Consider the following 14975-nt stretch of genomic DNA (forward strand, 5'->3'; position numbering starts at 1 on the left):
TCATCTTTTAGTGAAAATGAAAGCAGAAAAGAAAAATGCATATGTTTGGTCAGTTATCTATTACAGCCAGCAGATAACGCCATAAAGCAAAACTAATTTTATGTACCCACTGAAATAATGCAGAGATACTTCTACTTCCTATGTCTCTTAAAACAGGTTAGTGTGACAAAAGCACAGGAGCGACTCTGGGTGCAGCTTACCTCATTGCCAACAGTGCCAGTCCCCACTTGGTACAAAATACTCGCAAAACAATACCCTCGAGTTCAGGTTGCAAATAATAAAAGGGTCCCTACACACTAGTAGGATTCCAGCACTACTTACAGAAGATCTAAGTGAATTGCCTTCTGGAAAGGCCACATTCATTGTCCCCGCTGGTATTTCCCAGTTGTGGATTCTCTGATGGATATTGTTCTCTATGCATTCTGCAAGGGAACTGTCAGGCCTCTCCCCCTTTCGAGAGAATACTGCTTCATTTCCCAGTGGCTGTATTTTAACACGTAATAGACCGAGCATATACCCAATGGCTTGCTGCTCGTGTTAGTTTCCTACTTTCCCCACATTTGACGCTGCGCTCGAAACGAAAACAGAAAAAAAAAACCACAAAACAAAGATAGAGCTGCAACCAACAGACTCCATCAGGAAAGATGGTGCACGGAGACATGGCGGTAAAAAATAGCTTTCAAACTAATCTGTCGTTGACACCATAGCCATATTGAGTGTGGGCACTTAATTGCCCACGTCCCGACTCAAAGCTTCAGTCTTTTCTATGGAGGTGCCCCCTTATATCAGTTTTGCTTATGCTGTGCCATTGCCTTCATTTCTTATTGACTGCAATGGAGACTGCAGGGCATTACCTTGATAGAACTCGCCAATTTACACTCCTCTAGGAGAATTCACGTCACGCAGTGAATGCCACAATAAATTCAGGGCTTATCACCCACAACTGCCACCCATTCAGTCGAATTCCATAGTAACCTTAGACTGAGCTAACTCCTCAATGTTGTTCCAGTTTTGTAATGTACACCAGGGCATAATAGTCGTGGAGCAGATCTGCTTAACAGAAAGGAAGCCTTAAAGAAAACTCTTTCCTGGATTCTTTCACTTCTTTATTTCATCACAGGAGGATGAGGTGGACGTTTGCCCTTACCCACGGCTGCGATGACAATAGCCAACTAAGTTGGAAGATTTCCCATTACAGTGACGGCATCATCTTTCAGACTATGACATGTAGAATTCAAACCCAACGAGACGGCAGGTTCTGAATTAAGGACTCAATACAGTCAATTTAGGTTGCTTTGAAATTAAGCAGTCCATGTCCATATGTTGTCTAAAATTATAAGGAGTAAGATATGTAGCAGCCGGTATAGAAGGTTTAACAAAATCCACATTTAGCAGTGCCTTTGGCTTATTAGTGTTAATTGTTTTCTAAATGTGCAATTTTGGGTGACAAAGTATTTTGAGTATGAATAATTTTTGTGATGGATTCTAATCATAATCGATGAATTAATGATATTGCACTTTTTGCTAAAACGTTTATAGTGTGTTTATTAACATGATTTAGTTGTCTCATTTTTTTGTTGAGACACCCTTTTATTAAAACCATTTTAGTTCTGATTATCTGTTCAGACTGGTCTTGCTCATTCTTACTCTCAATCAATGGCCCCAGAGTGTGATCTCCCCCCACTGATTCTGTTAGTTTCTGCAGAGCCCAGGACACTGACATTATTTTCCTTCAAGAACATGTACTGTGAAAGAAACTTTATTTTTGTACAAGATGTAATAGTTTAAAGGACCCTTGCACTGTAGCTTCCTGATGTTGGCCTAGTAGAACACTGGTCTATGGACTATTGTTTGACTAATATAATTAGTTATGTATCTCTGGACAGCAACAAATATTTACTTGCAATTGGTTGATATTGTGCCATCTGTGATCCTGCCATGCTGAATTAGCAGTTTTGCTCATTACCAATGTTACAATTGTGTATTAAAAAAGCAGTGGTTTTGGGGGGTGAGCCAGAGACTTTCTTTCTGATCTCCTTTCTGATACTGACTTTCATTACTCAGAGACTTTCCAAGTTCCTCTAGGGACTCGGTCCGATTTATATAAGACGTTTCCCTTTCCACTACAGATGTTGTTAGTATTTCTTATGAGTCTGACAAATACATTTTAGGAGACCTTGTCTATTTTTCTTATGATTTTGCTGCTCATTTGGGACTTGGAATTTTTCATTTTTCTAATTATGCACTCTGCATTTGCATCTTCGTGGCATTTAACTAATATTGTGTATTGCTTGATTTTTGAGATTTTGAAATAAAAACCTTTAACTTTTCCATGACCTAGAGCTCAGTTATTGAGTGGTCCCAGTTATTTTATTACTCAGCTAATATTTGTGGGTCTGATGTGGAAGAGGGTGGTGACTTATTGCAAGATCAAGGGCGTGGACTCGAACCATTGGAGGTACATTTTGGGATAATCTAAATAGTGGGGTACATTCAAATATTGGGGTTCGGCCCCAACGTTAATATGTAACAATATGATGGAATCAAGGGGCGTGGCCAACCCACCAAGCATGGTGGACACGAGCGGTTAGAGCTCCGCACCGCATTCGGCTCATTCGACATCACCAGAGTGGACCGGGGAGACGCATCGATCCCCGACCAGCCGGGTTGGAGCGTGGAAGACTCCGGGGCTCGCTTGTGCCGTGAACGGACTCTCGGCAGCCGAGCTGCACCACGGCCGCGCAAGCCAGACCTGTGGGCTGGGCCGTGAGGCGGTGCGGCCGCGAGAGGAGGAGGAGCGGCTGATGCAGCTGGAGCCGTGCGCCTGAGCCGAGGTGTCCCGGCCCCCCGCCCCCACTTATTAGCGATCGCGGCCTGGGGAGGAGGGGCCAAAGTAAATGAACTAACACCTGCGACCGCCCAGCTGAAAACAGGAATGGAAGAGCGCAGAGTGGAAGACGCAGAGGGCCGCTCCAGAAGAAACATTTGTGTAGTGAACTTGCCGGAGGGTACAGAGGGCCGGGATCCGGTGGCCTACTTGGAGAGCTGGCTGCGGGGGCTGGTGCCAGAGGGTGAGCTTACCGCCTTCTTCTCTGTGGAACGTGCCCGCCGAATTCCGGCACGGTCGAGACCGCCGGGGAGTGCCCCGCGCCCATTTATCATTTGCCTACTCCACTATGCAGACAGAGACATACTACGAACATTGAGGGCCGGCCCGCCTCCCCGAGTGGACGACGTGCAGATCTTGCTATTCCCAGACTATACCTTAGCGGTGCAAAGGGATCAGGCCTCCTACCTGCCTCTGAAGGGTAAGCTACGATCCCTTGGCCTAACTTACTCTTTGCTATTTCCCACCAGACTACGAGTTGTGGCAGAAAACAAAACGCACTTCTTCCCCACACCGGAGGCAGCATGGGAGTGGCTTGGGACATCGGGGCTGTCCACTGGTGGCGCACCTGAACGAACCGGGCCGACACCCCGAGCCAAGCACAGTCGAACCAGACGGGACCGAAGAAGAAATACAACTCACACAGGACGAACAAAATGCGCTCCAGACCTGGAACAGCTAATTCAGGAGAGAAGGGAAGCGATCCACACTGCTGCAGCAATAAGTGCATCCCCACTGGTCTCGGGATCAGACAGAGAACTCTCGCAGCCGGCCAGTGACCGTCCTCTCACACCGGACCACCTATCAGAATCGGGCCTCACCGGGGGGCCCCCTGTGACACCGGCCACCGCAGACAAACTCTTTTAAAGGATCCTCGAACAATGTACACCATAGGAACTGCCCATCTAACGATACCTGTATAGGTGTGGCCTGAGTGATGAGCAGGCAGGGGATCTGATTGTTGAATGCAAGCATCTGACTCCATGTGGCTGTATGGGCACTAGATGGCACAGTGCCCTACCTTGCGCGCTGCGCTTCCTTGCAACTGGCAAATGTGAGACTTCCCTTATGTTCCCCTCTATTCTCTCGGTTATCTGCTACAGCTGGATAGAATGGCTTGTAGTTGAACTGCTCTTCTGCAGGTTTGGCCTACCCCCACGCTCCTACCAGTGGAGACACATAATGTATGGATGTGCAATTGCACATTATTGTTTTTGTTGTGTTTGGGCGGTGACCTGTTGTCTATCTGCTCTGATGGCATTAGTTATGTTTTGTTTTCACTGGTGGACACCTATTGAACCCCTGACTGTTAGTTGGGAATGGAAGAATGACGGTGTGGCGCTGCGCAGAGGGGCGGGAAGAATTGAAAGAGGACTCATTGCCTATCGAATGGCTACATACACAGCAATTACCTGGAATGTAAGAGGCATTCACACCCCCAGGCGGCGATATGATATTTATTCCTACCTCAAAAGACATTCAATCCATTTGGCGTTTTTACAGGAGACACACCTGATGGGCCCAGAGATCGCCCGGCTGCGCCAGCGCTAGAGAGGGCAATTGTATGCGACGGGTCACTCGGCATACACCAGAGGTACACTAATTTGGATTAGAGCTGGTACTCCCTTTGCGGCGGAGGAGCAGGTCGTGGACCCACAGGGTAGATTTGAGCTAGCTAAGGGAAGGCTGGCGGGTCGTACGGTTGTATTAGGCTCTATATATGCCCCAAACACAGAACAAACTGCCTTTCTACATAATCTGTCTCAGCACCTGTTGGGCTGGAGTGGCCTTCTGTGGCTGCTTTGGGGGGGGCACTTTAACAACGTGCTCGACGTGGAATTGGACTGCTCCCCCCCCCCCACATCACTGGTGGTAACTGCCTCACGCGGTCTGCTAAACTGGACCCAACAATGGCAATTGGTGGACATATGGCAGCAGCAATACAGGGTGGACAGGGTCGACTCCTTCAACTCTGCCTCACACTCCCTACACGTGCACCTAGACCGAATGCTTTGCACTGCGAGTTTCGCCCCGGTAGCAGTGAACTCGGATTATCTGGGGCACATACACTCGTACCATAACCCGCTGATTGCACACCTGTGCTGGGGATCCCCCCGTCCAGCTGTCCTCACCTGGAGACTGAGGCCAGAGCTGCTGGAAGATGCTGCTTTCAGAGAGTCATTGAGTGCTATAATCCCAGAATTCTTTGAGCAAAACGACGGCACGGCCTCGTCGGGTTTGATAGAGTGGGATGCATTCAAGGTTTTCATCCGGGGGCACTGTCTGAGAGCTCAGTGTAATCTGCGTCGCTCTGTTGAACGCGATCTGACCCGGGTGGAGCGGGTCCTGTTACAACCAGAGGGGGAGGTAACTAATCATCAAGCTGAAGAATCGAGACTGCCGTCAATACACACCGAACACCTGTCACTACTAGAGCATCTGCGATGTCTAAATTACACTGCACACTGCGCACTCCGCGAGAAACCATGCATCGGCCGACAAAGCGGGCAAGCTCTTGGCCTGGCTGATCCGTCGGGACTGTGAGAGGAAACCGATAGTGGAAATTCGCTCACAGACGGGGGAACAGATAAACACACCTGGGGAGATACAAGCCGAATTCACAAGACATTATGAGGCACTCTACTCTTCAAGAGCGCCTCCTGGGGATGATTCCAGCACTGAATTTCTTGCCGGAGTGGAGCTCCCACACTTGACACCCCTCGACCTTGAAGAGTTCAGATCTAGTATCCGTGAACTTGCATCCGGCAAAGCGCCGGGCCCGGACGGGTTGCCAGTTGACTTTTACAAGGCCTTCGCGATACAACTGCTTCGTGTATATGAGGCGGCTGAACAGGAAGGCTATTTATCGGCCACTCAAAGGGAGGCGCTGCTGATCTCTCTTCCCAAGCCTGGGAGGGATCCGGTGGATATGGGCTCATACAGACCCTTGGCAATGCTGAACACCGATGATAAAATATTTGCCAAAGTACTGGCGACGCGCCTTGCGCGAGCGTGCCGGGTCTAATACATCCCGACCAAAACGGGTTTGTACCGGCTAGAGACACCTCCCACAATATCAGAAGGTTATTCCGGGTCATGCAATAAGCGAGGCGTGCTTGGCCGCGAGCGGGCTGCCTTGTTCTGGATCTGGAAAAGGCCTTCGACTCCCTGGAGTGGCCCTACTTGTTCAGAGTGTTACATCAGTTTGGTATGGGACCATCCTTTACTCGTCTAGTTAAACTACTATACACCAGACCGCTAGTGCGGGTGTGGCTGGGATCCGAGATATCTGAGCTGATCCGGGTGCGCAGGGGTACGAGACAGGGTTGCCCTTTCTCACCGTTGTTATTCTCACTTGCTATGGAACCTCTAGCGGCGGCCTTGCGCAGAGAGGGAGTGACTGGGGAATCCCTCTAGGGGATGGTCTACACAGTGTTGCTGTATGCTGACAACCTCCTTCTATACTTTAGAGATGTCACGCAGATCCCACTGGGGGCTGGCTCGCTTCTACAACATTTTGCGTCGATATCCGGCCTCAGGGTCAATTGGTCTAAGTCGTGCCTCTTCCCCTTTGACCTGGGACTTTCCGATCTGGGACTTAATCTGACCGGGAGCCCTGTTCCGTGGCAACCATGCACATTCAGATATTTAGGTATCCGAGTCTAACACCGCGAGGAAGATATATTTGAGGGCAACCTTCCAAGAGTGGTGTCCTCAGTCAAGTCTCAAATGGTGTTTTGGAGGAGATTACCGCTGTCAGTAACAGGCAGGATAGCACTCCTAAAAATGGTGGTTCTGCCACGACTCTTGTATTTTTTTTCTAACCTCCCGCACTACGTTCCCCCGGCTACTTCAGGACACTGGAGATGGGACTGAGGAAATTCATCTGGAATGGCGGCCGTTGTAGAGTTGCCCTAAAAAAGCTGTACCTACCACCTGACAAGGGTGGACTAGCGGTCCCTAATCTGGAACACTACTACCTGGCGGCCCAGCTTCAGTGGATATCCTGGTGGCTGGCGGACGCTCAACTCGGACACATCGTCGGAGAGATGACCATGGTCGCTCCAGCAGATACAGCACTTACTTCACCCACTCACGCCTGCGCAGACCCCATGGCAACTGTTTCTTAGAGTGGCCCACAAATGTTTCCGCAGATCACTCCGCCTCACAGAATCGGTGATCCCCTTTGCGCCGGCCCTAGCGCTATCGGGCACGCCAAGGGGCCCCAGAGTCACGTCAGACTCCGAGTTACGCACATCGCACGAAATAGAGTTGTACACACTGGGTGATCTCTATGAAGAAGCCCAGCTGCTCCCGTTTGCTAGGCTCCAGGAGATGGGATTGCCGCCTGCCCAGTTTCTATTATACTGCTCCTTGGTGAGGGCTCTGGGATCCGGGTGGGGAGACATCTCGGTGGCTCCTCCTACTCACTTACTGATTCAGTACCTGCAGGTGGTGGGTCGGGGTCATCACCTGATTACCTGGCTGGCAGATGCCCTGAGAGCCCAAACCGCCCTTGAGAGTGAAACGCTATGCGCGGCATGGGAAGCGGACACTGGCGATTCGATTGCGATAGCGCAATGGAGGTCTGCTCTTTCAGGCCATCTTAACGTACCTCGCAATTCTCTATTTCGCTTAATTCAGTAGTATATATTGCAAAGAGCCTACCTTACGCCAGCCCGAGTGAACAGATACTTCGCCCGCGGAGACGCGGCCTATCCCCGATGCTGAGAGACTGGAGCAGACTTGTTACACATGGTGTGGTCCTATCCGAGCTTGGGCTCCTACTGGAGGGTGGTAATTGACAATTTATCTGACTGCATAACACAACGAATACCCTTCACATGGGAGGCATGCATTCTGGGACTATTCCCCAGAAGCAAGCAGCGCAGAGCAGAGGTGCGCTTTACGGACTTAGGGCTCATTGTGGCAAAGCGATTAGTGACCCGCAGGTGGAAATCACCAGATCCTCTGCCGGTACAGGCCTGGAGGCGCTCTCTTGAGGTGTGGGCGGGGGCAGAGGGCACAGCACTGAAGCGGGAGGAGGTCCAGGGGCTGCAACAGTTCCCGCTATCCACCTGCTGGGAGGGGCTATTACTGCGGCTGCGGAACATGGGAGTGTACCCAGTAGAAGAAGGACTAGACTAGCACGAACGACTATCTGTTGACGAGAAAATGCACTGTGTGGGGGGGACGGAGTGTGAAAATTGGCGAGATATGCTATGGCACTGGGAGACAGGAAGACAGCATTCACTTGACTTGACACCTGGCCCATCCCTTCCACCGGCAAACCGATTTGTTGCAATGCAATCCCCACCCCGACTGGGAAACAATCACATGCAACATAATTGTAAAGGTGTCTTACCAGCAAATGTTACAGTTGTTTTTCTTTCTTTATTGAAAGGTTAGTTTATATAGAGTTCATAATATCTGCCTCCTTAACAAAGACACCTCAGTTGAACATGACGAAAACAATGTTACGCCAGCGAGCGCTGTCAAGCGATGCGCTGGCTGATGGACGCTAAATATACTATTGAACTCTCAAGCTGCACCCACGGAACAGATTAATAATGGTAAAGCATACTAAACAATAAAAACAACACTGGATGAAAACCACAGGTAGCACAGCAACGAGATAAATAGTTGAGCAACTGCAAGTATATGCTGTACAATATACTGCATCATTGTGTTACCAATTTACCAACTAATACTTAATGTTGTAAACACTGCACATCATACTATGTTACAATGAAACTAGTATCAAAACATGAAGCAATGTAATGATAAAATGTCAATAAACAGATTTATGAAAAAACAATATGATGGAATCAACCACTAAAATTCAATGTCAGAATCTGTACCAGTGTCTGTTCCTGATTAAGGGTTTCTTGGCTGGATTTTTCACTACAGCTTATAAAGGCTGTTCTACTAGCTGAGAGATCAGACTGTGTACAGTAACTGTACCAAGCTGCTGGGTCTGCATCTTAGACTTCGCTTGTTCACTCCAAATCAACTTAGGTCCTTCTCTCCGAATTTCCTAGTAAGGCTCGGAAAGAACAGATTTTAAAAATCAAACCAATAATCTCCTTTGCTTCAGAAGTGGAAGCAAGGGTTTGCCACTGGTGCAGTAGCAAAATCCCTTTTCGCATCGAGCAGCAAAGAAGGATGGGATATACAATAGGTCATTACAGCTTCACATTTAGCAGAATATTCTGGAGTCAAGCAGATGAAGGAATAAAAGAATAATTTTTCATACCCTGATCGGGCAGTGGAAAAATGGGTTAGCCTTGAATTACAACTCAGCTATGCTCAACTATGCTTCTCCATTGTCTTTTCTTCTCATCCAGGTTCTCCTTATGTTGAGTGAGAAGAGTTACAAGATAAACTCCAAAGGAAAGGTTAAGCATGAGCAGCAGATAAAAGCTAAAAGGATCTTTCTTGCTTAATAACCGGTGTAGCCTACAATAATGAACATGCAGTTTGGGCTCTCTTAGTGTCACGAGGTTGACAGGCCTGGGAAACAGAAGTACTGAGGCATTGGGACCCTCAAGAGAGCAAAGCTTGACCTATAAGGGAATAGATATGGTACAAGACTGATCATACTCCGTCAGGGACTTGGCTCCAAGAGCATGATCTAGTAGGTTTGGTGGTGATCTGAGGCATAAGCACTACTCCACAGTGCCATAATGATTTTATGTGGTTTGAAAGAGTCATACGGTTCCACAGCTTCACAAGTCTTGATCCTCTGCTGCTTGCACTTCTAGTTATTCCTAGTTATGTTTTACCTCAACCAGCATCCTCAGGGCAGCATATTCCGCAATGCAAAATTGATGATTTACAAACCTTTCTTAAAATACTTGAAGCATTTTTTAATGTTCCCCAAAATATTCTAGGACTGGAGTTAGACCATAAATAAACCCCACTGTAGTATTTAAGGGAAAGAAGCAGATCACTCCATTTTCACCCAGTAACTGAAATTTGCTCTACAGGATTGCAGTATGCACCATTTCTTCAGAGCAATACCACCAGTTAGAATATTAAAAGCATATGTTTCTCCTACTGCTACTTGTACAGGTTCTCAGAGAAGCCCATCCATTCCACACAACTGGACACAGCGAGTTGTGTGTGGGTATAGGTTGTGCCTCTTAAATGTGCCCGAGCATGCAACATGACCTTGCTATATCTATATCTCTATATATATTTTGTTTAGCCATGCCTCCCCAAGATGAGGAAGACAGCAATTCATAGAGATGCTCCAGTTTCAAAAACTCTTTCCCAATAACCTCAACAAAGCCAGTCATGACATTCTTCAGGACTAGAAAACCACCAAGGGCTATGGTGTACAATTATTGGACTGTACACATAATCACTACAGAATTCAAGTATTAGAAATTATTAATAAAAATGTAGCTAGAACGTTACCTCTTCAATGGCTTTTTGCCTTCTTTCTTCCATTTCTTTATCAGTACTAAATACAGAAAAGAATAAGGATCATTCAAATAAAAAGCTTTCCAGAGTAAAGTCTACAGCATTTGTCTTCTATCATCCCCATTCACTGAATCCCAGAGAACATTAGAAACAACCAGAGATAACACAAGCGTTTTGTGCAGGCCAAACAAAAGGTAATGTCAACTTACATGCAACAACAAAATCACAAACTAGATATTTTATCATTTCATTGACGTGCAGAGAATCTTCAACTAGCCCACTACAATCCAAAAGCATGATTAATAGATCATCCAAATTCGTCATTGATAAATAGAAACCGATAAAACTATTCACAAATATTCAATATAGTCCAAAATACTTGTCAGTTATTAAAATGACAACTGGCAAAATATATAGAAAGTTATCCTAATTGCTACTGCCCAAATCACTTCAATTCTATCTTATAGAAACGTGGTCAACGCGTGGTATGGAACATGGGCATGTAATCTGGTATTTAGAGTTATTTTGGCCACGGTGTCATGATCATTTAGAGTGTGCACAGAGACTGAGAAATGTCCCTGACTATGTGATGTCATGGACCTGCCTGTGACCTTGAGGGGTGCACCAACCAAAGCCTCATTGTGGTCAGTGGCTGCTGTTTCTGTTCTATGTATAACGGCACAAAGCAGCAGTGGTAGCATACCAGACCAGAATTTTTTTTATCTGTGTTAGTAGGCCTACTCATGAAACACTGTGCTAGAATGTATGTGCCTAGACCTTTGCACTGGCATCCAGTGTGTTTGTCAAGTGTTGTGCATATGCAACGCATCAAACACAAACATGGTCCTGAACTGTGTGAGTGAGCTTGGCATAGCACAAGATGGAGGGTGAGGATTGTGCTCCCAGACAGTGGAAATATATTGCCTGCATTCCTGTAGCTGGAGGGAGGAAATTCAGACACAGAAGTAAGGATGATAGAGAGAGGGCTGCCTTTAACAATTCCATGAATCTTCTTGGTAGCAAAGAGCATCAAAATAGTTTAAAGGAGCACAGCCATTTGGTGGATGGTAGGGGTGAGGGGTGGAACTACAGTCTGTTGTGGAAGGCGAGGACGCTTTCTCTTTTGGTTTTGCTGATGATAAAGTGCAGAAACTTCACACCTCTGTATCAGTGTTGGGGGTGCTCCAGGCTGGTGACAGTCCCAGTTCTACCTGCTGGGAGAAGCATAATTCTACACAGAGTTGGTGTCTAAAGAGCAGTCTGGCAACAACACTTGACAAAGAAACACTCAAAATAAGGTCTATAGTCTAAGACAGTTAATCCACAATCCTACTCAAGAAGTTCTGTATAAAAGGTGGGTCCCAAACCACTCTGCTTTGTTCCACGTCCTTTATGGCGAAGGAAGGAAGTGCTCTGCAGAATATTCAATGGACTGGTCTGCAACCAGGGCAGGCATATGCTGGACAGCCAGTCCCCCAGAAGTGAGGGGACATCACCTTCAGTCTGCACTTTCTTCAGGAAGATCTGTGGATCAACCCCGAATCTCCTAGAAGCTTGCCTTCCTGCTGAGAGAGGGAAGAAAGAAGTCTGCTTGGTCCTTCAGGAGGCAAGAATGTCCAGGACAAGAGAGGCCAATATATCCTCCAGGTGGCTGTGGGACATTCTGACTGCACAAGAATGAGTTTGGGAGGACCTGTGTATTAAATGGGACTCCCCTAGAATCTCTCCCAGTTCCTGACAGGCACCTTAACTGCCGTGCTTAAAGGCCCTGGAGGTGCGCAACCGTCATATGGACTGCCCGACTACAAATACTGTTACAAGCTGAGCCAGAGCCTTAATGACCTCTGTTCTAATCGTATCAACCAGTGGTCCAGTCCAGGCTGAGATAGGCTTAGACCCAGGCTGGGTGGCATTACCACATCCATTTGAGACCACGATGGGGGCTACAGCTGTACCAGCGTTGCGGACTCAAAGGTCTGAAGACAGGCGGTCATGCACACGGATGCTGCCTGCACCTGCTTCCCAGTTAAGCAAACTTGCTGCACACTGCGGCCACACAGAAGACGCACAAGAGGACAGCCGAAACCTTCAAATCACGATCAAGACCTTAAATGTGCCAACCTAGTACATCAAGGAGGCAAGGTCATTCAACTGTATCCAATACAGGGGACTGCATCTGTGTTCGAATCACACTATATATTTATTTCCCAGAGACGGGAACCCAGTAAATGGGGGGTTAATCATAGAATGTGGCACTACAAAGGCCAATCGCACCCTAGAATACTAACGTGTATAATGCATTGCATTATGTAGTATTAAGTACAACTGTGTGATTAAAATTACTTTCTTTCCTTTAAAATGAATGGGCGAGACATTAGCGTTACTGTGTCTATTCTTTGACTGTAAAGGGCTGAAGTGTGGAACCCACACTTGAGAAGCCCGGGACTGCTCGCCCAACTATCCTAAGAGTCAAGTGTAGAAAGGGTTGCACTTGGTGCTCGTCCTACTATGGTTCTTTAAACTGAGCCAATGACAAATGACCCCAACCACCATGACTGGGGCCCAGTTACCCCCATCTAACATGTGGCCTCAAAAACATATAATGCATAATGTTTTAATGGAAAAGTCCCTTCCTAGCAACCTTGGGGGAGGTAAAACCAGGTAAACCCTGATGGTTTCACTCTTCCTCTGCACCTTACGTCACAGAATGATAAATGCACATTTGTATGTGTGCCTTAGTAGTTGCTATAGAGTGAAAGCTGGAAAACAGTCTTGGGAGCCTTTCTTCCAGGGGTGTAATGCAAGCCCCTGCGGCGCGGGGGAGAAGGGACGGAGAGTGGGAGGGGGGAAAACACACTTCTGGGGGACTCCAAACCCTTCAGGAGGCCCACATTCATCCCATGGCCAATGAATTTCTTTGAACTAGGGAGACTAAGGGGACCCTCTTCATATTCTGCGGGGGGGGGCAGGGGCAAGAGGCATCATTTTGTGTTACACCACTGCTCCAGTCTCCCTGCCTAATTGTTTTACAATTGTTTCTTCAGGATCCCAGGAACCAGGTACTGATACATTTACACGAACTAGGGAAGCACGTAGGCCAAGGAACCTTTTCCTTTTAGTAATGACGTATTGCAACACAGAAAAAGTTCTTATGTGCATTTCAATGCAGAATTTGTAAATTATATGCAAATGCGGATAGACTGACAACTTGAGGTGCGTGAAGGGAATTAAGTGCTTTATACGAGGTGCATGGGTAAGCCTTCTTACCAAATACTTGCCAGTGTTTTCAAAGCTTGTATTTCCAGAAAAAGACCTGTTAATTATTTTCTGCCACTCACTGTGCTGAATTCATTATACAGGATATTTAGCTTCCCCAAACAAATAAAATTAAATGGATGTTTAACACAGCATTTCATCTTTTTTCAGTCCTGGTTAAAGGGGAAAAATGCTCCCACAAACAGCGCTGCTCTCAGAATATTAATCAGCACAACTGTCAAGTTACCCTGGAAGGCCCCATTCTTGATCCAAGTACCTAGTAATAAATCCTCCCGAATGCGTGAAAATAACTAGTGTAAACGTAATTGTTGGCAAAACGTTACTGCCGCACACTGCAGTTTTTCTTTATGTGCTGGTAAACCTACACAACAATGTCAATGTACTATAAAAGAAAAGCACATTTCAGAACCCATTTTTAATTTAGTGACAATAAACTTTGAATTTAAAATTGGCCCTCCAATAATACAGATTTTTACATAAAACACATTTTAAATATTAGCACATTATCAACCACAAACTATACTGACGGGCATACCAGAGGTCTCAAAGCAACAAGGGCATTTGATGGTGGTCAAATCTTTTGTAAGAGCACTAAAAATAATTAAGAAATCATGTAATATATTTAGAATTATAGATGGTTAACAAGAATTACAGGGATTAATATCACCGAGGGATTCGGAGTGAGATCAAATAGACCACAAGATAGAAGCTTGAGTAGTCTATGATGCAACTGAGAGCCACTCGGTGAAAAACATCCATGCAGTTCACTTTTTACCCATATATAATTTTATGTTCTGTGGGAGCATCTTAATCTTCTGCCCCTGCTTTTGCTTACTACACAGGGGAAGAAGAGTAATGGAGAAGCTATACAGAACGTGGTCTCTCCTCCCTTACCCAAATATGAAAAAACAATGCCTTGCATACCCTTATCCAACCTGCAACACCTTCCTCATGTTCCTTACCCCTTATGCAGCTATGCTTCCTGTCAAAAAAGACAAGCAGCTCTGCTCTGACAGGCTCTCTGAGAGTCCTATCAGCCTGGGCTGGAAGGTTTCATGACTTAGCAATAGTGGGTAACTGTTGCTACATCACAGCAGTGAGTTACCAGAATTTGATTCTGATGTAAATGGTGGAAGGTCACAGCTAATAACTTTGGTGCCATTTGCTGAATGTTCACAAAACTTAGAAAGAAAAAAAAAAAAAAGAACGATCCACCTCTTTCCTGGAAAGTTTTAGGGTAATCTGTCAAGCGGTGGCTGCGAAAAAGGGTGAACGTTTTAAGCACAATATAGGAATAACTGCTGAACGGAATCACAACAAATTTGGGAGAAAGCAACATCTTTACCCAGAAAGCATGCTTTTGTGATTTGGTGTAACTGCATTC

General features: G+C 46.4%; 1 protein-coding gene across 2 annotated transcripts in view; it reads right to left on the bottom strand.

Moving 5' to 3' along the window:
* BORA (BORA aurora kinase A activator) overlaps positions 1-14975 on the bottom strand; it is a 335860-nt gene that overhangs the window by 225622 nt on the left and 95263 nt on the right. For both annotated transcript variants that reach the window (XM_069205289.1, XM_069205288.1), the window contains exon 4: positions 10310-10355. In XM_069205289.1, coding sequence (XP_069061390.1) covers positions 10310-10355 — 46 coding nt within the window. The remainder of the gene's footprint in view (positions 1-10309; positions 10356-14975) is intronic.

The sequence above is a fragment of the Pleurodeles waltl genome, chromosome 8, assembly GCF_031143425.1.
Source record: "Pleurodeles waltl isolate 20211129_DDA chromosome 8, aPleWal1.hap1.20221129, whole genome shotgun sequence".
In the NCBI taxonomy this organism is placed as follows: domain Eukaryota; kingdom Metazoa; phylum Chordata; class Amphibia; order Caudata; family Salamandridae; genus Pleurodeles; species Pleurodeles waltl.